Source organism: Sturnus vulgaris, chromosome 9, assembly GCF_052056855.1.
Source record: "Sturnus vulgaris isolate bStuVul1 chromosome 9, bStuVul1.hap1, whole genome shotgun sequence".
Lineage (NCBI taxonomy): Eukaryota > Metazoa > Chordata > Aves > Passeriformes > Sturnidae > Sturnus > Sturnus vulgaris.
The window spans coordinates 14,310,797-14,337,449 of NC_142251.1; the positions used below are offsets into that span (position 1 = coordinate 14,310,797).

General features: G+C 38.6%; 1 protein-coding gene across 7 annotated transcripts in view; it reads right to left on the reverse strand.

Moving 5' to 3' along the window:
- Positions 1 to 19,741: 19,741 nt before the first annotated feature.
- TTLL7 (tubulin tyrosine ligase like 7) overlaps positions 19,742 to 26,653 on the reverse strand; it is a 63,308-nt gene continuing 56,396 nt past the window's right edge. For 6 of the 7 annotated variants that reach the window (XM_088169893.1, XM_014883392.2, XM_088169889.1 and 3 more), the window contains 3 exons: positions 25,998 to 26,158; positions 25,276 to 25,449; positions 19,742 to 22,037 (listed from right to left, as the gene is read on the reverse strand). In XM_088169893.1, the coding sequence (XP_088026019.1) occupies positions 21,917 to 22,037; positions 25,276 to 25,449; positions 25,998 to 26,158 (456 nt within the window). In that variant the 3' untranslated portion in view covers positions 19,742 to 21,916. Of the gene's footprint in view, positions 22,038 to 24,825; positions 24,945 to 25,275; positions 25,450 to 25,997; positions 26,159 to 26,653 lie in introns of all 7 variants that reach the window. The other variant, XR_015805393.1, reaches the window with a different exon arrangement.

A 26,653-nucleotide genomic window follows, 5' to 3' on the forward strand; every position in this document is an offset into this window, starting at 1 on the left:
CTGAAGGAATCCATAGCTCTAGATTAGGAACACTACTTTTTTTTTTTTTCATCCAGTTAGAGTAATGTACCTCTTTCAAATCCACTTTGGCCATAGGAACAATTACTTAATTAGTAAAAAAAGGGAGGAGTTTCAGTATAAGAAATTTTATGTATTCTCTTCTGAAACATTTCATGACCAGACAGCTGACTTCATGATTTCTGGGCATCCAGATTTTGGATGTAGAAAGATAACAGTGAATCTAATTGATGACAGATGGACCATGGCATATTTCAACAGTTTCTCAGTGACTGTAACCTTTCTGCTAATAAATAAATGCAGTAAACCTGTGAAAGTTCTTTAGACTAGAAATGGTTAAATATCCAGTGAAATATAGACTTGAGGCAGAGAAGAACCCTATTGCTTGTCATTTCCCTAAATATTTAGGCAGGACCAGTCAGTTTCTTGCCCAGTTGTAAAAGGAACAGAATGATAAATCAGCTGAAATCATCTTCGAGTCATGTAGTGTAGATTCCCTGGTTTGTGTTTCCTTCTTGAAGGCTCCTTCATTAAAGCATCATATATGGCAACAACTGGAAGTGCTGTAACATGATTCTAGAACCAGGGAACAGCTTTATTGTTTGGGATTTTTTAAAAGTAGCGCTTCAACCATGTAGCAAACACTTCACAAAATAATAAACAGTACTCATTTACAGTAGTTCTCTCCTACTTACAAGCAGAATACATTTGGTGTAAATATCACAAGCACAGCCAAAAAATCAGGAATCAGAACCTTAAATTTATTTTTTTTTTAAATCATGTTGTGACTTTTTTTTTTTTCAAAATTGAAACTCAGTCATAGAAGTAAGGCCTTATGTGGTTCATAAACTATATCAAAAGATAAATCAAAATTAAGGGGACAGAATATTTGAAACTGGTGTGTGGTAGCTACACAGAAAAAAATACAATTATTAATAATATCTTTCCCTAGCAACTATGTATTTTACACAGAAACAGTCTGACATTATATACAGTCATCTTTCATGAAATTCAGGCCAGTTGCAAAAGTTGGGTAGTCATCGAGCAAAAACAGCTGGTTTTGAATAAAGACCTAACCAGAAACAGCAGATTAAACCAGAACTAAGTTGGGTGAAAATCTGACACCTTAGTGCCCCTGTGTAGCTGCCCTTGCGGAGCCATTTCACCCTTGGCTGCAGTGCCTGCATGGAGCCCACCAGCACCTGGCAGTCCCCAAACACCTGAACCTTCCCTGGCCATGCCACTGGCTGGTGGTGCCCTCTGATTTACAGGTGGGGAGGAGAGGTGCACAGAAATGAAGGGCTTGGTGCACAAGAACAATTTGCACAGCTAATCCTGGGCTGGCACAGGGCCCTCAGTGCAAACCAGCACCTGGGAGGCTCCCAGGGATGGGACACTGGGAAAGAGCCAGGCTGAGAGCTCAGCTGGCTGATCCATCCACAGACAGCTGATAACCACCCAGTAGAAATAGAGAGCCAAGTTCTGTGCTCCACCTGCAACAGCTCACCGCTGCTTAATTAGGGAAAAAAAAAAAAAAAAAAAGAAACACCGACAGATCTAAAATACCTCACAGGCTTGAGCGAGCATTCAAACCATCAAGGTGAAGCATACACAAAAACCCCACTCCATCAAAATATTGCTAAGTAGGAGGTGTCTCTTTCTTGTTGAAACTCCTCTGCTTGATGTAAGTAAAATTTATAATGAGAAAGGATCATATCCTAGATACTGTAGACGATAGCCTCTTAAGATACCAGAGACACAAATTTTGATTTATACCGCAAGGTAAAAAAGCTAAAATAAATTAAAAATAACAATATAAAAAAAATTCTCACTATGCAAGTATTCTGGTCACATGTCAGCACACCACAGTTCCTCTGCTTTTGGCTTCAGCTGCTGCCTGCTCAAAAAATGCCTCTGCAATTCAACTTTGCTGATCTTGTTGCAGAGCTCTAGTTTCAAACAAACGATTGGCTATGAGGTATCAATAACAGGTTGAGGTAGCAAGGGCAGGATGATTTTAATACAGCCACTGCCACTTAAAAGGAAGATCAAATGCCTAACAGCTTACATAGCTGTTAAGTACCTGTGAGATTCTGAGACCAAATTATCATTCAAAAGTCACAAAGAAAGGCTGAGCCTCCAAAAATCAAAGCACTTTAATCACAACCTGTTATTTTAGTATGTTCCATACACAAGCAGAAGGCATATCTGTAATTCTAGCAAGACAACAGAATTGAGCAGACCCTTCACCTTGTTATCTACTGCAGGACTGAAGTCTACAGTGTTCCCTTAACCAGTTAACTGATAGAGTGTTCCCAGCAATAGAAAAAGTGTTAGACTTGGAGACACATCAGGTAGGTCAAACTGATCAAAATAATTGCCTAAGAACAGACTGCAGTGGTTTTATAAGAGCTCTCCAGGCTGGCTTTCTACTCCCCAGTAGCACCTCGTTTGTTTCAGAGGGAATAGGACAGTGCTGAAAGGACAGGTATTACAGAAGAAACAACCAATTCTGGAATGAAATCGTCCATGGCTCCTGAAAACCTTCACTATTCAACACACAGTAAAATTAACATCAAACTAACCGAGGTTTCCCTTCCTTTAGTTGGCCAGAAGGGAAAAAACCCCTGCAATTTCTCTTCTTTCATATTCCCCATTCTTTACAGACCTGAGCAGTCAAATCAAGCAAGTTACTGTCAGACTTGCCTAGGCACTTATTCTGTATCACTGATTTCCCCAAGAGTGACTGTCAGACATTGAGGCAAGGGTCTGAAATCCACTCTGCAATCTCATCAGCACAGGAGAAATAATGCTGTAGCATGCTTGTAGATTAAGCCCAAATGTTAAAGTGTTCATTTGAATCATCAAGATTTCCTCAATATACACACAGTAATTAAAACAAAAAAAAAAATCATAGAGAGGTGATAGTTTGACAATGGTCAATTCTCTGCAAGAAAAGCAGAGGAAGCCTGACTCCATAAGAAGGGATGGACAATGCCTGGAGGCCATCTTTAAACTCTAATCTACATGAAAAAAAAGCTCTTGTCCATGATGAACATGTGCTACTTAAATAAAAAATACCTCTTTTTTTAACTTTGCATTTCACATTTGCTAGACTGGCAGAACTACTTTAACCTAGAAGTCTTCATTTCTTGTCTGATCTCTTCTGTTTTTATCTTGCATTCTATGTGTATACAGCTGGTATATAAAGAACCTTAGCATGAACAAAACTAAAAATCACTCAGAAATCCTCACTGTAAAAAAAAAAAAATCATTTCATTATAGGTTTAATCTGTTGAAAAAAATTTTTTTTTTAAGCTGCAAAAAATGTAGAAACTGGCCACGTGTAAAGTCAAGGATAGCTGCTGAATTTATGAAAAAGACAAAGGTTTGTGTCATCAAACAAACAAGATGATTAGTTTCTCAGTCCCAGTGTCTCACAAATTTTTGATAACCTCATCAGGTGAGATAACTCAAGTCAGTTCATATTTCAAAGATAAACCCTTAAATAAATACCTTAGCAAAAGTAATGAGGATTATAAAAACCAGAAAGCTGCAATTTTATCAAAACAAATATGAAAAATATTTTTGAAATCAATTCTAGGTATTCTTATGTATTCTAAAGGATCTTTTTTTTTACCTATACATTTAAGGCCACATTGCATTTTTCCAGATATTAAAATCCCAAACAAGCCAGCTTTTCTTTCTAAACATTTGCTTCCTTTAAGTTTCAGTATGAGTTCAAATCCAACACCCATATGATAGTACACAATATGATTTTTTTTTTATTATGTAGAACACAAATTTATGGCAAAGGGTGCATTAGGCACAGGTATTCTACTGTTGATTACCTAAACTCCAGCTATCTAAAATTCCTGGTAGCTGAAACAAGGTCGTATGCTGCTGTACCTAACTATCAGGGGAACTTATTTAACATGATTAACTGAAACCCTGATCCTCTGAATTCATGTTCCCTCTGACATTTGGATTATTAAAGCTATAACTGCTCTGAAAAAGAAAAGGCTAAAATGAGCTAAGAGGCAAAGACTTTTCTAATGACTTTGTTATTTTAAAAAGAATGCCAGGTGATTACCCAGGCAAGAAGAAGCCAGAGTCCCCCAGCTGGAATGGCCTGCAGTGCTCTCAGACACGATGCTGGAGGGCACAGCAAGGCCCGAGGTACAAGAGTTACAGTAATGGGATTACACGGCTGCACGGTTCAGGAATGTGAAAATCCTGATGGCTCACTTGCAAGTCCGCTGGTCATTTTGTGTGTGTAATTATTATTGATTTACTTCTTGACAGAATCTCTGAGAAAGCACCAAAAAAAAGATCCAGGTGTAAATGTAGGTTTTAAATGGTATTTTCATTTGGCATTAATTGTTTTAATGGTATTTTTAATTCTGCTATCTAAGATATAATTTTTTTTTCTCTTGACTTCAAGTTATCAGATACTGTGCTTTAGCAAAATGAAGCGATCAAGTGTGGAATGGGCACTGAAGGCAAAGACTCAATAAAAGAGCAGCATGCTTTTCAGTCTGGCCTTTTAAAACATCCACTATCAGAGGGCTTTGGAGGTTTAAGGGATTAGATACCATGACACATCTGTCAGATTATTATGTAAGAAAACTCTCCTGCTGTTTTCTGTGGGGACAATGTCTGCTGTGAAATAATTTTTTTTTAAATTACAAACAAAACGACACAAAAAAGGCAATATTTCATTTGCTCCATAGTGTTTTTTCATGGGAAAAAAGGAGATAAACTTATTTTTCCTGGCCTAAAACCAAATTATATTTAGCACACTGACTGCAGCTTCTATCTGAATATGGATTAGCAGAATGCACATGCTTTTACTGTTCACAACAGAGATTATGCAAAGATATCAGGATTTGTAGGTTGGCCTAACTTAGCAATAATTTACAGAGCCAGGAATCACTGACAGCATGAAAAGAATTGCAATGAAATGTGAAATGATAAATCATGTTACATTCCAGTTACAAGCTTAAAAGCACTTTAAATGACCGCTAAACTTAGGAAGCTTTTCTGGCTAAAACAAAAGCCAAAATAATTTTATGGAAAATACCCAATATCATCCTACTGCTCACATGCTTTGTTTGGGTAACACAATTATATCTTGTCAGTGGTGTGGCAGCAGTGTCCACATCCTGCTGCTGAGGGCAATGCAGAGCAGCAACTAATCTCCAAATTCACATCACACATGACTGGAAAGCTGCAGCTTCATTAAAATTATTATGAGAAGCAGAAGTCTGAAGCCATCATCCACCACCAGTTGGATACTACAGATTTAAACAATTATTGTAAGTTCTGTATTGGCCCATTCTGATCTTCAGGTTCTGCAATTCCCCTGCCCCTGCTGAGTTCTTTTAGACATCTCGCCCTTACAGCAGGGGACCAGATGATGCAGGGCTGTTTAGGTGGTAAGAGCTACAGTGCTGTGCTACACAAACAAGTCACAGAGGCAAACACAGCAAGAGCTGAATTGGATGTTTCTCCCATTCCAATAAATTTTCTCTCTCCTAGCACCTGAAATCTACCTTTGCCAGGAATTCCATTACCAACTGCACAAAGCATTTTAGATTCTGCTTTGCATAGACAGATGAACAGAAAATAGTTGTCAATAGACAGAAGCTAGAAAAAAGCAAACTAAAAATAATCAAACACCACTACAGATTATGATCAGGGGAACAGAAAGGTTATATATCTATACATATGCCTATTAAAAAAACCATCTTTCTCCCAAACTTGACCTTCACAGGTGCACAGTATGACCATGAAAAGGAATCCCTGCTCAAGGATCAATCCTAGCTGGTTTTTTATACTGACATTATCACAATTTAGAGCTACAGAGTTCCAGTCTCAAGCACTAACCCGTTACTCTCAAAGGGTGCAGGCCAAAGCAAGAAACTCCTGTGCCACGGCACAGAGTGTATTAGGACACTTCCTGAGCACAGGAAGCTCTCAGCACTGACACACTTATTTGCTTAACCTTTCAAAAACATCATCCCACTTACAGAGTTTCTTGTTATTTTCCCTATACCTTCTTTGAGTGGAACATAAAGGAGGGGTCCTCTTGGCCACACAAACTTATTTCACCAAAATTTCCCTGAATTTATAGTCTATGACTGGCAGTTTCATTGTTTCACTCTTGGCATTTCTGTAAACCAGAGAATCCTGAGCAGAAGGTTTGCAAGGACCAAAGAGAAGAGCAACAAGAACCATAAAAATAGACACTTCACTCTAAATAAGAATGGTTCAGTCACAGTGTCACAGATTATATTGATGAATATATAATTTGTTAGTAAAGGATTAGCACCTTTTATTTACAGAAATTGTACAAACTTAGTCTGGAAACATTGAGTCATATTTTGTCTCTGTGTGTACCACTAGCTTTCATAATGAAGTCAGTTTAATTCACATTGATAATTTAACATAGTGAAATACTTAAAATATCATTCATGGCTGATTACATACATACTTAGACAGCTACTACAGTGAGTTAAAAAAAATAGTTCATTAACAACATTTTTCACAACAAAATCGTTTCTTGGAAACCACTTGCCAAAATGTAGATTCAGAAATCCATGAGGGTCGCTCATTTAGATGTCTCTTGTGCAAACACTCTTCCCTCAGCTGGGTTCCCTAGCCTGACTTTATAACCCATGATGAATCCCATTAATCTGGAAAAAGGAAATACTCTTTCCTCATATTGTAAGTCAGAATGAGGAAAGGGAGTTCAGTCTATAAAACTAAGTAATCCATAAGGTAACAAAGCAACGTTCCTAAATTTGGCTTTTTAAACTATGCCAACGCCTCTCACTTGGACAGAATCACTGTACACCGACTCTATAGAAAACCAGCCAAAATTTTGTTGCAAGACCTCCTACCTTTGCAACAGGAGTTTCAATCTGAGATATGAAATATCCTGAGTCCTAAGGCTTGAAAGCTTCAGCAGCCCCAGAATTACTAGTCTATGCTTCTTTCAAATGATTATTTAGTCTGAAAATATTTGGAAAAAGGATTATACCTTGGCTCATAGTCCCAAAAACAGTCTTTATTGAACAATCTAGTCTTCCAGAAATCTGGATTTAGTTATTTTGAGCAAAATTCACACGTACATGCATGTAGATCTGTAGAGATATACACATTTTGTCTTATTTACATGCAGTCCTTACATTTAGACTTTGGGCAGCTTATGCAGCTATCTCTTCAAGTGGGATTGAAAAACAGGTTCAATCCAATGTTTATAATCAGCTGGCAAAGAGATGTGAGCGTGGCTCTTCAGGGGCAGAGTCTGCCTGGCACACACAGGGTCACTCTGTGCACAGAGGTCTCAGATGAAGAACTGCTTATTGCAACAGACACACATGGGCTCAAAGCCTCCAGCACAGCCAAATCTTGCTGCATCTTTGCTCAGCTCTCCAGAGCCCAATATATTCTCACTCCCACACCAAGTATCTATCAGAGAGCTTCCCTTTTGTTCTTCACAGGGAACTTCCACAGAATACTGGAATCTGAAATTAACTGTTTATTTATCTTTAATCAAAAGTAAATAGGGGCACATACATTCAAAAATCCAGGCTACAGTAGACTACAATCTCCTTTGCAATGACACCCACACCTAACACTTCCTGGCTCCAGCAAGCCTTTCATGCAAGGTTTCTACTAAAACAAAACAAAACAAAAAAACATTATTTGTGTTGCCTCTAGCCACGTTTAAATTCAAATGCACTCCTATTTCACATACATAGCATATTTCATTTGTGTTACTATGCATCATCCACATTCCTAATAACCATGATGGTATGATGACTTGTTACAGCAATTCTTTGGGATTTTCTTTTCTTCTTTTCCTGTACTCTGACTCTCTCCATCCTGCCACAAGCCTGAAGATGTCATTCAGCTGACTTTTTGCTGGACCCTCCTAAGTGACCCCTAGTAAAGCCCTTTGGACTACAGGATCTGCTCAAGGGTCTTTGCAGAGTTCAGGACATGCCTGAGGCCACCTGTGCTGTTGAGTCGTGGGTGGCCACTGGCACAAGCTGCACTTTGGAACTCCAGCCCCATCACTGCCTGAGGACCCCAGGGTACACAACATCCTCCCAAGCATGGGTCTACTGTGTGCAGCCAGTGTTACTCTACTGAAGAAATGTCTGTTACTGGGACATTGGAAGTGACCAGAAAGTTTACACACCTTAGTTTCGAGTGGCTTAGCAGGAACACAGCTGAAACTAACTTGGATCTCTTTTAATTCAACTTCTGAACTAACAAGGAAAAAAAGTCAAATTATTCTTTCTCTCCTGCATATAAGAAAGAGGGAGGAGAAAACTTCCCTTCTCAGCCTGGTACAGGACAGACTTTGTTGCTCATGTCTCTCTTTCCCTCTTCAATAAGACTTCCCCTCATTTCAGCCTACAAAGATCTGGATCTGGCACTGCTCTAAACAAGGTCATGAGACTGTGCCCCACACACCTTGATGCCAGCCAAGGGTACACAAATATGTAGACAATGTAAACAACCAACTTGCTAATAAGCAACTCCCAAATCCAAGTTACAAGAAATGACACAGCTAAGTTTTGGACACTTCAGGAAAGAGCTTCCAAAACCAACCTTGTGCATTACCTTGTTCTTGTCTCTTGAGAATTATTTATGTTTAGTTTTGCTTTAAAAAAATTCTCAGCTACTAAATCAAGATGGACATAATAGTAGGAAAGGGACTTCAAGGAACATCCAAACACTTACCAAAATAAGTATTTCTGGGTGCATTTATTAGCTTTGGGGCTAGAAGGATTATTCAGCAAAATGAATCTGAATATTAAATAAAATAGCCTACACACTCAGGATAGTGACAAATATCAATGCAGAAAAAATGCTCATTTCTAGGCCTACAAGTGCTCTTTTTCCAAGTCACTCAAACATGTAGCTGATCTTACGCCAAAGCATTTAATAAAACTAGACGTGTTAAGTATATTTTAATGACTTTAGCCAAAGAAAATTCATTAATACAAATTCTGCTGTTGAGAAAAGTTTCTAGCAGGAAAGAAAAAGCAGCAGTGTTTCAGTAAATGTCTAAGCATGTATCCTGAATGCAATCGTATTGAATGAGGAAACATATTGTACATAAACATCTGAAAGACAAAAATATGATCCATAAAACATACATCATCAATAACTATAAACCTAAATAATAATTGCACTACATTCATCACATTCAGAGGCAGGTAAAATACAGACTAAAAGAGAGGACAATATGTTCCTGCTTACAGTGTAAATGGTCCCTTGCCTGAAGCACATACAGTGTGCCTATGTTGCTCTCTTTTGGACAATGTGGTGTACTGACACAAATTTCTCTGTGCAACAACTCCAGCTTTAAAAAACATTTATTCAACTCTGATTCCAGAACTGATCTTATAGATAACCTTTAGCTTCTGATTTAATCCTATTAAAATGCCGATTCTTTTTTCATCATTATTACATCTGAGAAAAGGCTAATGATGTAAAAAGTTACCTGCTCTTGTCCTTGCCTCCTCACTAGGCTTATATGCCACAGGCTACTTTACCAAAGTGGCTTAAACAGTTTACAGTCCCTTATCTACATGCACAAAAATATTAGTCAAAAATTTGTATGTTGAAAGGGAAGAACAGTTTTGGAAAAAGTATTATGATAAATTGTTTTGGTTTTTTAACATGGCAATGGCAGCTGCACTTTACTGCACTGGAGGTTAAGGAAGGAGAAGCAAAGGCCAGCAAACAGTAAAGCACTCACTGAAAAATTCAGTGTAAATAAAGTTGTTTGTGTGTAATGGCAGAATAAATAGAATATGAAAATTAAAGCAAATGGATTTGTTCACTTCATGCTTGTTGAGAGCCCCTCATCACAGTTCATAGAGCAGAGACTTAGCACAGCATCACAGCACAGTCCTTCCCACTTTCTATACTCTCCTGCATCTCACCCTCAGTGGGCCTTCCTTCCCTCCCTGTCCTCCCAGTTTAATTCTTCCTTAGCCAACACCTTCTCACCAGTGATATCTCTAGATCCTTGTTTTCCTCATCCATTGTCCTATTTTGTCTCCTTTATGTTCGCCTGTTTGCTTGTACATATGTTGTGCTATAAAAATGTTTAATAGTAATCCCTGTCCTTTCCACCTGGGCTGCACAGAACTGCAGTAATAATGTTTATAACCAATTCTGTGTGGTAGTTATACAGAGCCAAATAACCTTCAGGCTATTTCTCATTCAGGACAAATAATCTAAATTAAAGAGATTAATCCTTAGGGCACACACGGACTTAAGGTACTAAAGGAGGGCAAATACTTTGCTCCATTTTTTTGTGAAAAAGTCTAATCAACGAAGGACAGTCTTCCTAATTTAAGCACCTAAAATGAAGCTTTCGAACCTATATGCATAAAAAAGAAAAAATCATTCCTCATTAACGTGAGAGAAAACTTATTGGTTCTCCTGGATTTCAATGGCACAAAATTAAATGCTCAGCATCTTTAAATTGTCTCTTTTACTGAGATATAATATAATTTTATAATATATAATATTATATTATATAAGCATATAATTTTAGCCACCACAGTTTGAAAGCTTTGTCCTTCTCCTTCTGTGAACAACAAATAAAGGAACACATAGATTTTGCCTAAGTATAAAAAGAATAGCTACTCAAGGATTTAGTGATATTTAGAAACATCTTATCTTTTAACATATTTCAGAAAACTATTCATCCCACTTGATCCAGATGCACCCACCTAATCTGTAAATCAAAGAAATCATACACAGAAGTATGAGAGTTAAATCAATTAGAGTTTCTGATCCTCTTTAGAACGTCCCTGAAAATCTGCGGGGAAGCCTGTGAAGTTAAATTTCTGCATCCATACACAGAACAGAGTAATAGCAGGAGAGCTGTTGTGACCATGCCATTTGATTAGTATTCCCACTACAGCTGCTGCCCCAGGAGAAACTAGAAGTTATACCTAATGCAGATATCATGATGAGTGAAATTTTAAACTAATTATTACATATAAATAGGGAAGAGAGAGATTAATGGAACCATACTTCAGTCAAATTATTCTGCCAAAGTCATGAATGGTAAGAACATAAACTGAATAATTCATAAACAGCAACACACCTCTGGAGCAGAAATTGTAGTAGCTTTTTTAACTAACAGCCCAAATGTGTATCTTTGCAACACACAACAGAATCAAAATAATAGTGATTCAGGAGACAGGATACCAGATAAGATAATAATGGAAACTGATCTCAAGAGGAACAGAATGATTGTAAAATCATAGAATCATCAAGACTGGAAAATACCTCTATGATCAAGTTCAAGCACCGCCAAGTCCACCACTAAACCATATATCTAAGGGCCACATCTGTATTTTTTTTAATACTTCCAGGGACGATGATTCCACCACTTCCCTGGGCAGCCTGTCATAGCGCTGGACCACCCTTTCAGTGAAGAACTCTTTACTAATTTCCATTCTAAATGTCCCCTGGTTCAATTTGAGGCTGTCTTCTCTTGTCACCTGGGAGAAGAGACTGACTTACTGCTCTTTCCAATTACCTGTCCTTCCACGTAATCAGAGAGAGCAGCAAGTTCCCTCTTGAACCTCTTTTTCTCCAGGCTAAACACTCCCAAAACAATAGATGTGAAGAGTTACAGGAGAGCCCTGAGAAATTATCTGCTACAGCACTTCTCAGCAGCCTCCACCCTATCAACCCTGGCATCAGACTGCTGCCACTTCAGAGAACCTGGGTGCAAACCCAAGGAGGAGACGCCTTGGCTCAGCACCAGGACGAACCTTGTGGATAAGTGTTTGATACCTACACTCCCTGGTCACGTTTTCTCAGGGTGCCCTTGCAATTTGTTATATAGCCATAATTCTTTGTTTCTCACTTGAACACTGCTTGCCAGCACCTCAGTAAGGTCTGTGCAATCTCTTGAAGCTAGGCAGAAGACAGTGCTGTTCAAAAGGAAAAGTGTATGAATTCCTACAATCTAACACAGAACAATTTTTTTTATTTCCACTGCCCTCAGATGGTGACCTATGACTTGTGAGATAAATTCCAACACAAGTAAGAACATTTTAAAACTACACTGCAATGTGCAAGGACTCATTTTCAAACACTTGACACAAGTTTAGGTCTAGTGCTTGCTAACATGCACCCCATACAGCTCACCACCCTGAATGTCCTACTTTACTGCCATCCTGCAAGCCAGTGTAGAGAGCAGAAGGCTCTGTACACTCTTCCAGGCTGGAGTTCTCTGCAGCTGGGGGGATGCAGTCTGTTACATCCATGACCCTTCACGGTTCAGACCAGTCAATTCCTGCAGCTGATCTGAACACCTTAACTGGAATGACTTCAGTTACAGTTGAGCCCAAAGATGAACAGAAGGGAGAAATTTTCTGGTTACAGTCCCTTGACACAGCTGATATATCTGAGAGCAACTTTCTACCACTGAGGCTTTAAGGGTCACACAGATTATTTTGCCTTTTAATTTACAGTTTACAGAATAAATGCAAAGTTAAATACCAAAGGCCAATAACCCATAGTAAGTGGGCAAAAAATATCTTGAAATATTAAGCTTTAAAAATTCAATTAAAAATAAAAAGAAATAAATAGCCAGTCAGTGTTTTTGCAATTATTCTAACTTTGATCTTTAAAATCTCCAAGTTGATTTGTATTCTATTGCTACAGAAATCAAATCATTTTTACAGTTGATAAACACTCAAGTTTGCTAGTTAATTAAATCCTTTTTAGATTTTTCCCCTCTCTTTCAATTTTAATGGAGTAAAAGTTTAAGCTTTTAATAACAAAGTGGAGCAGCATTATATAATTCTTTTAGTTGATGTTCTTAATTGCAATTACTGGTTAAACTAGAGAACTCCTTTGGGGGCAGCTCAAGAAGTGTTTTTCTTCCTTAACTAGAGCAGTAATTAGAAAATACTTGGCTTCTCTATACCTCTGATAATCTACCTTTTTCTCTTCCAAACAACTGCAAGTTTCCCATATCACTAAGATGACATAATCTGGGAATTAACTTGCAAGCCTAGTTCATTAGGTGACATACTTAGTTTATACAAGTCACACATTAGTGACATTTCAGACTCCTGAATAACACTAATATTTTATGCTGCTTTATAAGATACTAAAAATGCAGTTTTCATGTGATGTCACACAACACAAAAAATATAGGAAAAGCAAACTACTTTTAAAAAGGAGAAAATTTACGGAAAGAACTTGGATTTGCATTTTTGTAGGCATGTCTGACAATATCTGATTGTACAAATGCTGCTGGTCCTCATATTCCACCTGATAAAAATCACACAAGATTATAATGTTTAAAAACCAAAACAATCACCAAACCTCTTACTTGACATTGATTTGTGGAAAACTGCTGCTGTCTTAAGAATTGCTTCTCAGCTACATAGGGGCATGCTCACTTGCATTATTTGATTAAAAAGTGTTAACAGGAATTAAATCTTCCAGAAGAAAATTGTCCCAGAAACAATAAATACCAGTACAAAAAGGCCAGGATAATTATTATTAGACTGCTCTCTCACTTGGCCTTAGCAACAAGAAAACATTAAGTTGGGAACAAATCTTTCCCAACAATTTTGAAGAAAATAATTAAAATAATAATAATACTTTAAAATCATCATTGGTAGTGCTAAAATAATTCCATCACAGCCATTGCACCACAAAGCCTCAGTCCTTTTGCTGAGGGGCTTGCAGTTGGAACTGGATTATTTCACCTCTGTTCTGAACAAACAAAACCTGCAGGCTGAGAGCCCTCCCTGCTCAGAGAGGATCATTGCTTGTTACAAGCTTTTTCACTCAGACCTACAAAGCTGAAATACAGAGAGAGCCCAGTGTCCGAGGAATGGGAGGAAGGGGCTTGTGTGGCAGCACAGAGCCTGCTGTTGGAAGCGCTGTTGCAGTGGCACAGGTGACACTGCTGGCGCTGCTGAGGATGGTGGCGAGGCAGAGCTCAGCCCCGCAGCGCGAGAGCGCGACCTGCGGCGCCGCCGTGCTTTGGCACGGGGCTGCTCTGCCGACAGATTTCCACATAAAGCTCCTGAACTAGAAATCAGCTCACCACGCAGTAGTTTAAGACCAACATGAGCAAAATGTGACATCTTTTCTCCCCACAGAATAGCAAACCCTGATACTGAATGTTATAGGTGTGCAGACACAATAAAGGAGCATTGCTGGGTGGAAGAGGCTCACCAGTAGGTGTGCAATGAAAGGAAAGCTGCTTCTGAAAGATATGGCATTTTATTTTAAAAAGAATAAAATGCAGTAGCACTACAAAGGAAAGTACAATTTATTGTTGATTAAACAATTAAAGTGTTACACTTCCTGCTGAGGCTCTGCAAGCTAAGCTGCAACTCAGGTGAGGTACAAATTCCTAAATAACAAAAATGCTGACATGACAATATGCATACTAGAATTACTGGATATTGTTATCGTTGATACAGAAAAAAATATATACAATTGTCCTCCTAAAGTGGTAAAACAAGCTATATGGCTGCCAACTCGCAGAAATGTGTATACCAACTTTATTTACTTGAATTGACCATAATAACCAGTAAAGCTATCCTCACCGTGTTGTTCCAGCCTGCACGGGAGGAAAACAATTACTGTGAAATAGATCTAATCACTGTGAAAGCTTGACTGTGAAAGCCAAGCCTCTTCACAACACAGGTGTTTCTCAAGTAAGAGTAGACATCCAAATACTTCAGCATTCTAATCCTAAGTAGGTTTTCTATTATCATTAAGAATATCTGAATTGGTGTACTTGAAAGAAGATATACAACAGGCAGAGGTGTTGCAGAGTATACTAACTGGATACCGTTTGGGCACCTGAAACACTTTCTGTAAAAGAGTTGTATTCAAACACAGATGAGAACATATACTTGGACAGTTTGAACCCTATTTCACATCAAATAATGATCCATATTTCTATTAAAGCTTTTCCCTCAAACCCAGACTTGTTAACATTTGGAAGTTATAAGATGTACAAAGCTTACTGTTTCCTCCATTTGAGTGAGCTGGGAGTGGGTGGAAGGAAAGGAAGAAAAACTGAAAAGTGTCACAGCTTAGGAAGAACAGTCTGAGTCAGCAACAACTTTCTCTAGCACAGCAAGCAGCCACCCTACTCTGACAGCTACAACAGCACATGCGAGAAGGCACCAACAGCTTGGAAGACGGCAAGTACAGAACTCCTGCGCTTACCCTGCTTTTCAAAAAAATTCCCTTGCTACCTGTGTTCCCATTATTCACCACTTGTGACCAGTAATGTCATACTCAGTGGCACACCTGTGGAGCAAAGAACTTGGCTTTAGGAGTTCCTGTGTTTCAAAGCAAAAGCAGAGGCCATAGTGACAGAAGAGGAACATACACACTGAATCCACTGCAGGCAGAAATAGAAGAAAGTACCAACTCTCTGGGGTGACACAGTCAATTTAGTGAGTATAACCCAAACACACAGTTTAAGGCAGTCATTGTGATTAATCTGACAAACAATCTCACAGATTAACTGAATTAAAGTTTGGAAACATGCTGTCAGGTCCATTTTACCAATACTTGTAGAAGTTATTTTAAGTGCCAGAAGAACATATTTGTCACCATGCCAATAAGACCTCTCAGTTGCTTCTGGCTGCATAAAGGCCTAAACACCAAAGCAACCAACAGTGTGACTGAAGGTAAACTGCCCCACAACACACTTGTCTGCTACTGTACCATTTTGAGCCATCTACTTTGTTCAGTCTCTGAATCAGAATAAAAGAAACCAGATGGCTTGAATCCCGAACAATTGTGAAAAAGCACATCACATCCATGAAGAGGACAAACCCTGTGTGGGGAGGGAAAAGGCCTGACTCAGCAGAACACCTGCAATCACCTAATAGGGATGAATGGGAAAGGTCAGGTAGGGTGGAAGAAAGCCCAACTCTTCCAATACTTATGTACCTCTGACATTACCAACTATTTACCAACATAGTCAGTTTCAGAAAAAAAACATGTCTAGACTACACAGTGCCCCCCAGTTCATTAGTTACCAGAAAGAGTCCAGATCTCTGCACAGGACAATTTGTACTACTTCTCATTGTCTATGTTTAGTTGTTTGACAAATTTAATGCCTCTGTAAGGGGCATTATAAATCAGTTATTTTATCAAACAAACACTAGAATTAATGAAACCTGTAGCTGTATGTGACCCACTAGTCCCTGGACAAGCATGCAATGTCAGAGCTGCAAGAAAGCAACGTCAGTTTTGAGTGAGACCATTCAGCACTCAGCAGAGAGGTGCTGGCACAGAAGGGCTGCTCAGGGTGCAGGTGCACTCTCCTGGAAACACATATTGAATTCTCTTATTTGTCTATTCTTGTGCCAGATGCACCTTTGCTAAGTACACTTGCTTGTCACTCAGAGCTGTATTTCTCTTTGCAAAGTAAATTAATCCCATCCTTCTTGTGCAAGGACAACCAGAGCGATAGTCTGATATCTGGGTCAGATCAAGAAATCTGTGCACTACATAAAAGTTTGAAATACAAGTATTGAATAACTTTTTTTTTTTTAATCTTGAAATTGAAAGCTTCTATTTAGAAAATAAGGTCCTCTGTGTCCTTCTGATAAGCTTCCAAAAGAGACAGTGGATTGTGGGGAATTTTGTAAGGTACAACTGACGGGGTATAATGATATATGGAAGTCAGATGACACTGCACCACTTAGTTAAAAATTATATATAGCTTTAACTGAAATCATCTGTTTTGCCACGGCAGAACTATTTGCCGTAACAGCAAATAATTTCCATAAAGGTGGGCACAAGAAAAACTTAATGTGAAACCTTCTCCAGGATAATTAGTTTTTTTCTCACCATATCCCCTCACTTCCTATATCCTTTTTGGGCTCCAAACTCCCTCAGGACTGGCACCCTCCGCCTTGGAGGGCAATGCTTTGCAGCGAGTGCTGACAGCCACCCCTGCCGTGGCACTCAGCGTGCTGGCAGAGCTGCGGGACAGCGGCTGCGAGCGGGGATGGTGCGAGGGCACGGCAGGAAGGGCGGGCAGGGCTCCCTTCCCTGCCCTTCATGACACTGCTGATAAATCCTGACAGGGGCCGGCACAGCGGGGACCGACTGCCGGGCGGCCACCTGAGCCACAGGGCAAGCTGAGGTGACCCTGGGCACCCGTGTCAGACACCACTTCAGCCAGGCACGGGCTGCACTTCACCCCGTGGTGCTAAAAGCGGGCTGACCCACGCAGTGGGTACTTGGGGCCACACACAGTAGCCTTAACTGCATTGTTTTATAGCATAAGCTAAAGCAATTGTGTTGAAAGGAGGGCAATACTCAGTTTTAACTGTTTCCCTTTCTCCACAAATGTTGCCTTTTGTTTTAAAGAAGAAATGAGGATATGTTAAAAACACCAAAAATGCATCCGCCTTGATTCCCCACAAGCAGAGTCTTCTGTTCCATATACGTAAATGGTAAAATTACCCCCATTTCCTTAAGAGTCCTAAAGTGCTACAGGTATTTGCACACTAACAAAGACTCTTCTATGTTAACAAGAGATTTCAATAATGTAGGGAACTGCACAGAGGTGGCTGGCAGAGAACAAAGAACACAGATGCAAAATAACAACTAACACATGGGAATTTTACCACATGCAGAAAAAATTACAAATGTTTTTTAGCAAATGCTGAAGTGAAAGATTTTCCAGTAAAAAATGCCATTTAACAGCAAATTATTTCTTCCTGAAAATGGATTCCCATTGTAACAGCTTCAAGTTAACTGTTTTAACAATGCATGCAAAGCTAATTTGAAAATACTCATATTTGCTAACACCTGAAATAGATGCTATAACTGTCAATGCAATTCAGTCTTTTCACAGAATCAGATTGGAAAAGACCTCCAAGATCAAGTCCAAACACCACCATGTCAGCTAGAGCAAGTGCCATGTCCAACCTTTTCTTAACCTCCTGGGATGGTGACTCCACCGCCTCCCTGGGCAGTCCATTGCAATGTCTAATCATTTCTCTGAAGAAATTCCCACAAATGTCCAACCTGAGTTTATGTCCTCTTGCCCTGTCACCAGTTCCAGGGAGACCAGCCTGACCCTACACCCTCCTTTCAGGGAGCTGCAAAGAGAGATAAGGCCACCCCTGAGCCCCCCCTTCTCCAGGCTAAACAACCCCAGCCCCTTCAGCTGCTCTTCATAGGATTTACCCTCCTGACCCTTCACCAGCCCCACTGCCCTGCACTGGACACCCTGCAGCAATTCCCTGTCCTTGCTGCACTGAGGGGCCCAGAACTGGACACAGCACTCAAGGTGCCTCACCAGTGCCAAGTATTGGGGGACAATCACTGTCCTTGTCCTGCTGGCCATGCTACTTCTCACAGAAGCCAGGATGCCATTGGCCTTCCTGGCCTGTGCCAGCTCGTACCCAGCAGCTGTTGATGTCCCTTTCTGCTGGGCAGCTTTGCAGCCACTCTGCCTCAAGCCTGTGGCACTGCTGGGTTTGCTGTGACCCAAGGGCAGGACTCAGCATTTCCCTTTGTTCAACCTCATACTCTTGGTCTCTCCTTATCAATCCAGCCTGTTCAGATCCCTCTGGGCATATTTTTAATATTTTCACTTAAATATGCGAGGAAAGTCATAAATCATAAACTTAAGATTTTAGATATAAAAGTGAATTTGTTCTAGAACTCCTGGACCAGATAAGGAGCCTTTCAGATATAATTTTAAATACCGAATAATTTGTTTACTTTTCAGTAGAGAGAATCAGCACATAGGGACTAAATTTTCTATAATGAGTAAAAGACAGTCTTTCTAGGCACGATAATAACCCATGGCCAAGGTCTACAGTAGGCGTTCTTATGATGTACTTCAAGTAGCATTTCCTCCAACATCATATAAGTAATGGTTTCAAAAAGGTATTTTCCTTGCTCTGGACCTCAAATAACACGCGAAGTCTTTGTAATTTTTAATAATCGGTATTTTCGAGCCCATCTGTAGGCTGGGGCAGTACGAGCCCCGGTGAGCGCTGCCGCCGCCCAGTCCCGACCCGCTCCCGCCCCGGAGCGAGCAGAGCCGGCGCTGCCAGCCGCTCTCGGAGGTGAAAACCGTGTCGGGGGGAATAAAACCAAAAACGGGCGATGTTTTTGACCGACCGCCAGCGGGGTTCCGGCGGTCCCGCTATTGAAAAGCGAGGAGCTCGGCGCTGCCCCGCTGCTCTCTGTCCCCGCGCCGGGCGGGCCGGGGCGTGCTGCGATACACCACTACAGAACCATTACCTCGTTTCAGTCGTGTCTTAACTGGGTAAAGATCACTGCTGGTAACATCTATCCGCGTTCTGTGCTTCCCATCGCAGCTCCCAGGGCACCTGAGCGCAGAGCCGGGTCCCTTGGCGCTGCCCCCAGCTCCACGCTGGATGGTTTGCGCTCCCCAGGCAGAGCCTGCGTGGCACGGGATGAGCCCTGCGGACCCGCTGCTCAAAAGGCTGCAGGTGCTGCCACAGCAGGAGCTCAAGGCCACTAATTGAGACTTACTGGGAGCACTGGTGTGACCACAAAGCAAATTGCTGCTGTTTTGCAGAGCAAAGGGGTAACTGCTTCCACCTATGGCACCTCGTGGAGCTGGGCTACAGGTGCAGCCCATAACTGGCCCGCAGAGCACACACTGCTTCTGAGGAGCTGCAGCAAAGTGTAGCACGGTGTTTATTGAAGGTATTGATTCACACATTATTAGGAACACATGACCACTTTAGGAAAGGTTATCAGAAATACATACATTAAGTCATGTCAGATGTAAACCACCATCTGGTCCACTTTTGTACATGCTAAATATATATTTTTTTCTAGATTTGTCCATAGGTATGGTTAGTAGCCCTCTTTCTTTTGGCAGAGTATTCTGTAGAGACTGACCTGACCCAACACTGGTACTCGAAAATAGAAATCATAGTGAAGTCAAAAAAATAAAAAGAAAGAAAAAGAAGACATGTGAACCTCGTATCCTAAAGCTCTGTTCAAGTCTGGCAAGCTAAGCTGGAAGCTGATTTTATGGCAAAAAGTAGAATACAATGGAAGCCTCTTCCAAGAAGAGAAAATGTACAGCTTTTATTAGGTGTTACAGATAACCAGAGTATGCTTTAATAGTCACTGTATGGACCAAAAGAGATATACAATTAATGTGAACATACTATATTATGGAATTAGTATTACCACAAAAATTAAAAAGACTTTACCAGACCAAAAGACTGCTTTGATCTGGTAATCTCAAGAGGGTTTTTTATTTGTTTACAAATATTCTTGTTATATATTCTGCAATTCTAGAGCTGAGGCACTACAGCACAGGCATCAAAAATCTCAATCAAATTCCCAGTTTTCATATATCCTAGGACTAAAAGTTCTTTAAAAATCATTTCCATACAACTTCAGTCTCAAATCTCTTAAGTCCCTTAAATTTGTTTTAAATTGCTGGATATCAAAAAACACTAACATATTTGCTCCTGAGGATAATTAGCCCCCAAATTATTTTTAAATATACCTGAAATACATTGATAATTTACAAACACGTTTCAGGGTTAAATGATTCATAAGTACATGAGTCTTTGGTAAATAATAACTATTCTCTTCTTTACTCAGTTAAAAAACTTAATTATTTTTAAATCTAGATTAACTGATTTGTTTAATAATTATTTCTCTAATGAATAAGGCTCACATGGCACAATGCTGAGTGGGATGAATGGCTTTATGTATCAAAACCCGAATGATGTTTCAGGCTACAAATCCTGTTAATACTAGGTTCCTGCTCTGGCTCATTTTGGTTTTGTGCTGTTCAGCCAGCCTCAGGAATCTAGATCTGAATGAGAGCTTTCTAATGAATTAGATTTCCAGCATTTAAAGGTGTCAGCAATCTAGAAAATACTGTCCATTGCAAAGATACATTCTACAGTAGGTACTGGATTGCATGCTAAAAACTACAACAAACCAATTAGTTTAAGTTTGAAATAATACGTTAGAGCTGCAGTATTTCCTAAAAATGTCTGCTTTACCACTTATGCAGTGTAACAGAAAAACTATGCACTATGCATGCATGTGGAGCTGAGGATGACTGCTTGCTCCCAAAGGAAACCTAAAGGCACAGGATATAGGTAACGTGAATGAAAACCTGGAAACAAACATTGGCTTCCATTTTATTACAAGAATCCAATTAGGAAGTGAATACCTAAACTGATATTTTACTGTTTGTGTACCAGATGCCTTTGCTTTGGCTAAAAGATACTATATCATGTCCTTTAAGAAAAATAGCAGTATTAAACAGATCTTGTCATTTCTGAGGAGAAATATGTCTGCTTTAGGTTTGGCTTACAGAGTTTTGGGGTTTATTTTAAACATGTCCATGAACTGATCAGATTATTTTTGATAACTCTTACAGTTTTACTGTTTTACTAGATTTTTTTAAATTATCTGCTTTGTTAAAGGATAAATTACATTTGAGACAATAAATAATATAGTTTACAATAAATAATTTTCAAGTCAAAGTGTTGTACTTACAAAATAATGTAATACTGTAATAGAATCTTCAAGAACAATTCCATTTTATATATTCTGCAGCAAAAATAACATTTCTAGTAGGAAGGAATTACTTATAAACCTAGCAAGATCTACACATTCACATGTGTGTGTAAACAACTTAACAAGGTTTATTATGTTCCCAGAAAAGCTATGCTTTTAGAGTATGTTTTCAGCTAAATTTTATTATAATATGATGGTAGGAAATATATAACAGTGCTTATGTTTAGCTCCATCACAAGTAAAAAAAAAGAAATTGAGTGCTATTATTTACAAACAGCAATTTTCCTTTACTTCACAAGTGACTGTATCTGTGTGTGAGCAAAATGTTAGGGCGAGGCATTCCAGATGAACTGCAGCTAAGTTTGGATGAGGATGATTTCAGGATGAACAGTGTAGGTCTTGGCAATAAATACCTAGAAAGGATATGAAAAATACAGCAAAGTTTACAGACAAAGCAACATTCAAGAGCAAAAGAATTAGTTGTTAATGTGCCAGACTTAATAACTGGTGTGTGCAGGAAACTCAGTACAGTAAATGCTGTTTATGAAACACAGAGGGCAAACTAACAAAGGGCACAAACTAACTCAGAAACGGAATCTAAACTCTGTTGTATGAGGATCAAACATCTTTCCAGTCCTTTATGTTCCAAGCCACGAAATAAATAAACAATGGAATCCTGTGTAAACAACAGAATCCTGTTTAATTTAAACTGGGCAAAAATTGCAAATGACGTTAACCATCTTATAAAACATTGGATCATGAAAAAAACAACTGATTAGAGACAAAAAAAGATTTTCAGCTTTGGTTTCCAGCTCTAATGCTCTATGCATAGACATGTTATCATCACTACTCTAGTAAAGGAAGAAATGATCCTACAACCTAGTAATTCACATCAGTGACTATTTACCTTTTAAATACAGGAAATTCTATAGCTTGTATTTCATCTAATAATCCAAACAGTCTTTTATCATATGCCTAATATTAATTCTTAAATATTTTCATGCTGTGATTACCTAAAAGTTAATTGTAGAAGTCAATTAAGTGTGCAAAAATAACATCCATACTAAATCAGAATTTCACAATTAATTATGTCAATGTTGGGATGGATTAACACAACACATTGTATAAATTATTGCTTAAAAATTGTTGTGCAATTCTACTGAATCATACTGATTAATAACAAACAAGTTAAAAGACTGATCAGACTGATCTCATGGATACAAACAGTGGCACTGTGTCAAGGAGACACAATCTGTATACGGAAGTGAACACATGTGCTTTGTTTAAGCTTGAGAAGAACTTTATCCACAATATATTTTAAAAAGAATTTGTGAAAAAATAGTCTGATTTAGAACGGGTTGTTGGTGAGCTTGACAGTTCACTATGTCACCAGACCGAGTCCTGCCTTTGCTTGATTATACACTAAAACCTCTAATACTTCCAGGGAATATGCCATGTAATAGATAACATCATTTAGCAAGCTGTAAGGACCTAGTGGTAGATTGTTTGGTTTTTGTTTGGGTTTTTTTTTGACACATGTTCATTTATGACTTTTTACACAGTTTGATTTTAGCTAATTTTTGGAGACTTTGGTATAGTTTTTGAGCAGTCCTATTGTTTTATTTACTTAGTGTATTTACCGTTGAGAGATAGAATTGAAAAAAAATTTGAGAAGTTATTGAAGTACTCTGTGGCAGTTTTCATTATCTTTTTATCTCTCTGTACAAATAAATTTTCCCAGCTAAAGAGCTATTGGTAAACTGTGAAAGCTTTAGTTTCACAAGCTTTTGTCTCTTAAACACGAATAAAATTAAAAATTGGTTTGTTCTCAGAAAAAACAAAGTTCTTCAACTTAGATTTTAAAAAGTCATGAAAAAATTGACTTCTCGTACATTTATTACATTATACTCTAATATTTTATTGCACCACACTATTTTATGGAGAGTCAGGAAAGCTATGATTAGTAGTGGAGATTGATTAAAAGCAGAAACCTAAGTGAAAAGTGAATTGGTACTGTGGCTCTCCCATTTCTAGAAAAGTAGTTCATTACCCTTACAATTACCCTTACCTTACAATTGTGGGCTGTAATGGACAAGAGAATTTATTTCCATATGTGTATTTTATTTCACAAATTCAGAATATCATGGTTAAATGGCATATTGCTGCATTCATTTCTAGATGAAACACTTATGGATACTAATATAAAAACTGTAACTTTAATCAATCAGAGTTGTCCTGACAGTCCATTACTGATATTTAGGATATAGAGGGCTTAGATTCCTCTAAGCCTATGAAATTTATGAAGAACTTCCATTCAACATGAAATACAAGAAACTGGAGATGAGAAAGTTCTCTTGGACCATCCCTTTCATTGCATTCCAAATGCAAGCTTGAGTACATTAAAGTAATCTGATCAGTTTGAAAAGTTAGTGGTTGGTCATGATGTAAAATTTTCTGTAGTATTAATAGTAAAGGCAATAAAAACATTGACATTTTCTAGTCTTAGCTAATCCAAATGACTTTACCATACTCCTGCTGTAACTCAGTAGATGTTAATATTGAATATGACTGATTTGTGGCTAACATTCTTCTACTTTTGCTGTGATCAAACAAATTTAGTTTCTGGTTAGCTTTAAATTGTGTTAGAGTGTCTTAAGATCCACATGCCAATAACACATGGGTCCAGTGTATCAAATAACTAATCTGAGATATATCAAGAAAGCAATTAAGTCATAAAATAAGTTTAACAGATAATATATCAAAAAATTGTTTTTCAAATAATACTTAACTCACAAATCCCTTCTATGTAACAATATATGTAAGATATTTTATATAAACAAAGCATTTGTAATTTTATATGCACAATAATTAAAATGGGATAGAATTTGGATCCTAAATAATTTAAAACTGACATTTAATTCTCTATCTATGACTGTTTAACTGTTGAATGCCACAGTTGGAGCAGTCTCAGTAATCCCTATACTGATAATATTATAACCCCTATTGTATCCAGTTGGGGAACTAAACCAGCCAATGGAGAATCAGGTTAGTGCCAAATAATTATTTTACTATATGATGCTGTTTTGCAAGGTTTGAAAATATATTTATGCTCCAGAAGATGGAATAATAAAACTTTGAATTATAGGTTTTGGAAATCAACTTTGCAAAACTGTGCAATACAGTAAATCAGATGGCACTTACCTGACCCTTGGCTGGAGCTGTGCCCCTATAGCATTCCACTGCGAATGTGAAGCCAGAAGTATCTGACATGTTAGGGTACCTCTAGGAATGCAAATCTGGAAACAGTGACTTTGAGGGATCTGAGAAGGGGAAGAAAGGAGATTTTCAGTTCACTTTATGGAAAGCCTTTGCTGCAGCTAATTAGGCAGTAGGCAATCAAGAGTTCAATAAGTGTACTTTCCTACTAGATGTGTATGTCAAGTTTTCTTTTGGTAGCACTTCATGACTGGGCTAGTGAGATTAGAATGACTGAAAGTGAGGATCAAGGGAAATGCTGGGGAGTTTGCTGGGTTTTTTCTGAATTACAGAGAGAACCAAACTTAAAGAAAAGTTTAGTGGTAGCAGCATGGATTAAAACCTGTTCAAGTACTTTATATGTATAAATGAGGAGGAAAATATTCAAATTTATACCTTGTATCATCCCAGTGGTGGCTCATCCCAGTTGGGGATCCTCTTGAATCTGATGACAGTTTGTAAACTACCAGCAGGCAGTGTTTACAAAGCTGTACTATTCGTTGGCAACACTGGAGTTGCTCAGGAGTCACTGCCTCTGATCCTTTACTGAATATGCTTTCCCAAGAGCTCCTATTATAGAAAAAGAAACAAACTCATGGTCTCTGTCACAAATTGCAATCTAGGATCTTTACTGCTTTGTATCAGATTTAACAACAGAGGAACAAGAGAAAAAGCCTTGCGTGTGTAATCATAGAAGTGACATTGCATCTGGCATGAGATGTCAGCTGCACTTGTGACTGAAGTCTCCTTATGAGTCTGGAGTGCAAATAGATACAATGATTTCTGTTGATGCCAAGTCCATGTTTGACTCAGTGGTTTGGCCTTAAAATCATGCACCATCCAGTAAAAGAGTTGATTTAAGGCTGAAATATTTTGAATATTAGATTTTTTCCTTAGATTATTTGTAAAACATTTGTAAATACATTACTAAATATTTGATTCCATTCCTGAAAAGGTTGGCCTTGCTTGCTAGATTTAATTCTACTATATATCTTAAGGTGTTTTAAACAAGTTCAATGTATTACATCGTTCTTGTGAATGAAAATGAGCAACAAAGTAGGCCAGCATTGATTGTAAATGTGAAGTTATGAAGAAAAAGAATAGAAAATTCAGCTTACCCTGAATTACAGAAACAGTTCCATAGGCCTTGACCATGGCTCCAAAGTAAGCGATTAAATACACGGTTAAAAAGACGGTAGAGATGTAAATTTTCAATGTCTGGAGCTTTCCAGACATGGCGCAGAACTGCACGGACACTTGTCCTGACTATATCCAAAACCTGGCAAAGAGCATTCCAAGTAAATCAAAGACATTTTGCAAAACCAAAACCCCACGGATGGCTGATGCCCTGCACACATCCAGACAGCTATCCCTGTACATATGACTGCATGCCTGTACATTCCTACAGAGGTCTGGGGTTCATTTCTGCACATTCATCACCCAACTTTTATTATATGTTCTTTCTGTTAGTAACATTTTGCAGAGCCAAATCAAAGTATTTTATTTTTATTACCAAAAAGTTAATTTCTGTTTTTTTCAGTCTGTTCAATACTAGCTCGTTTAAATGACAGAAAGGGTAAAAAGAAACAAAATGGACACAAATAAAGACTAGAAGCAGCTTAATTAACCCAGGTATTGTATATCTTCTTTTCCCACTCTCTTGTAAAATACCATCTATTTTATAAAGAACTAAAATGTCCTGGAAAAGTACAAATTGCCTTCAGTTTAACATCAGTTTAAGCTCAGTGTTACCCTGGATCAAACCACAGGAGTG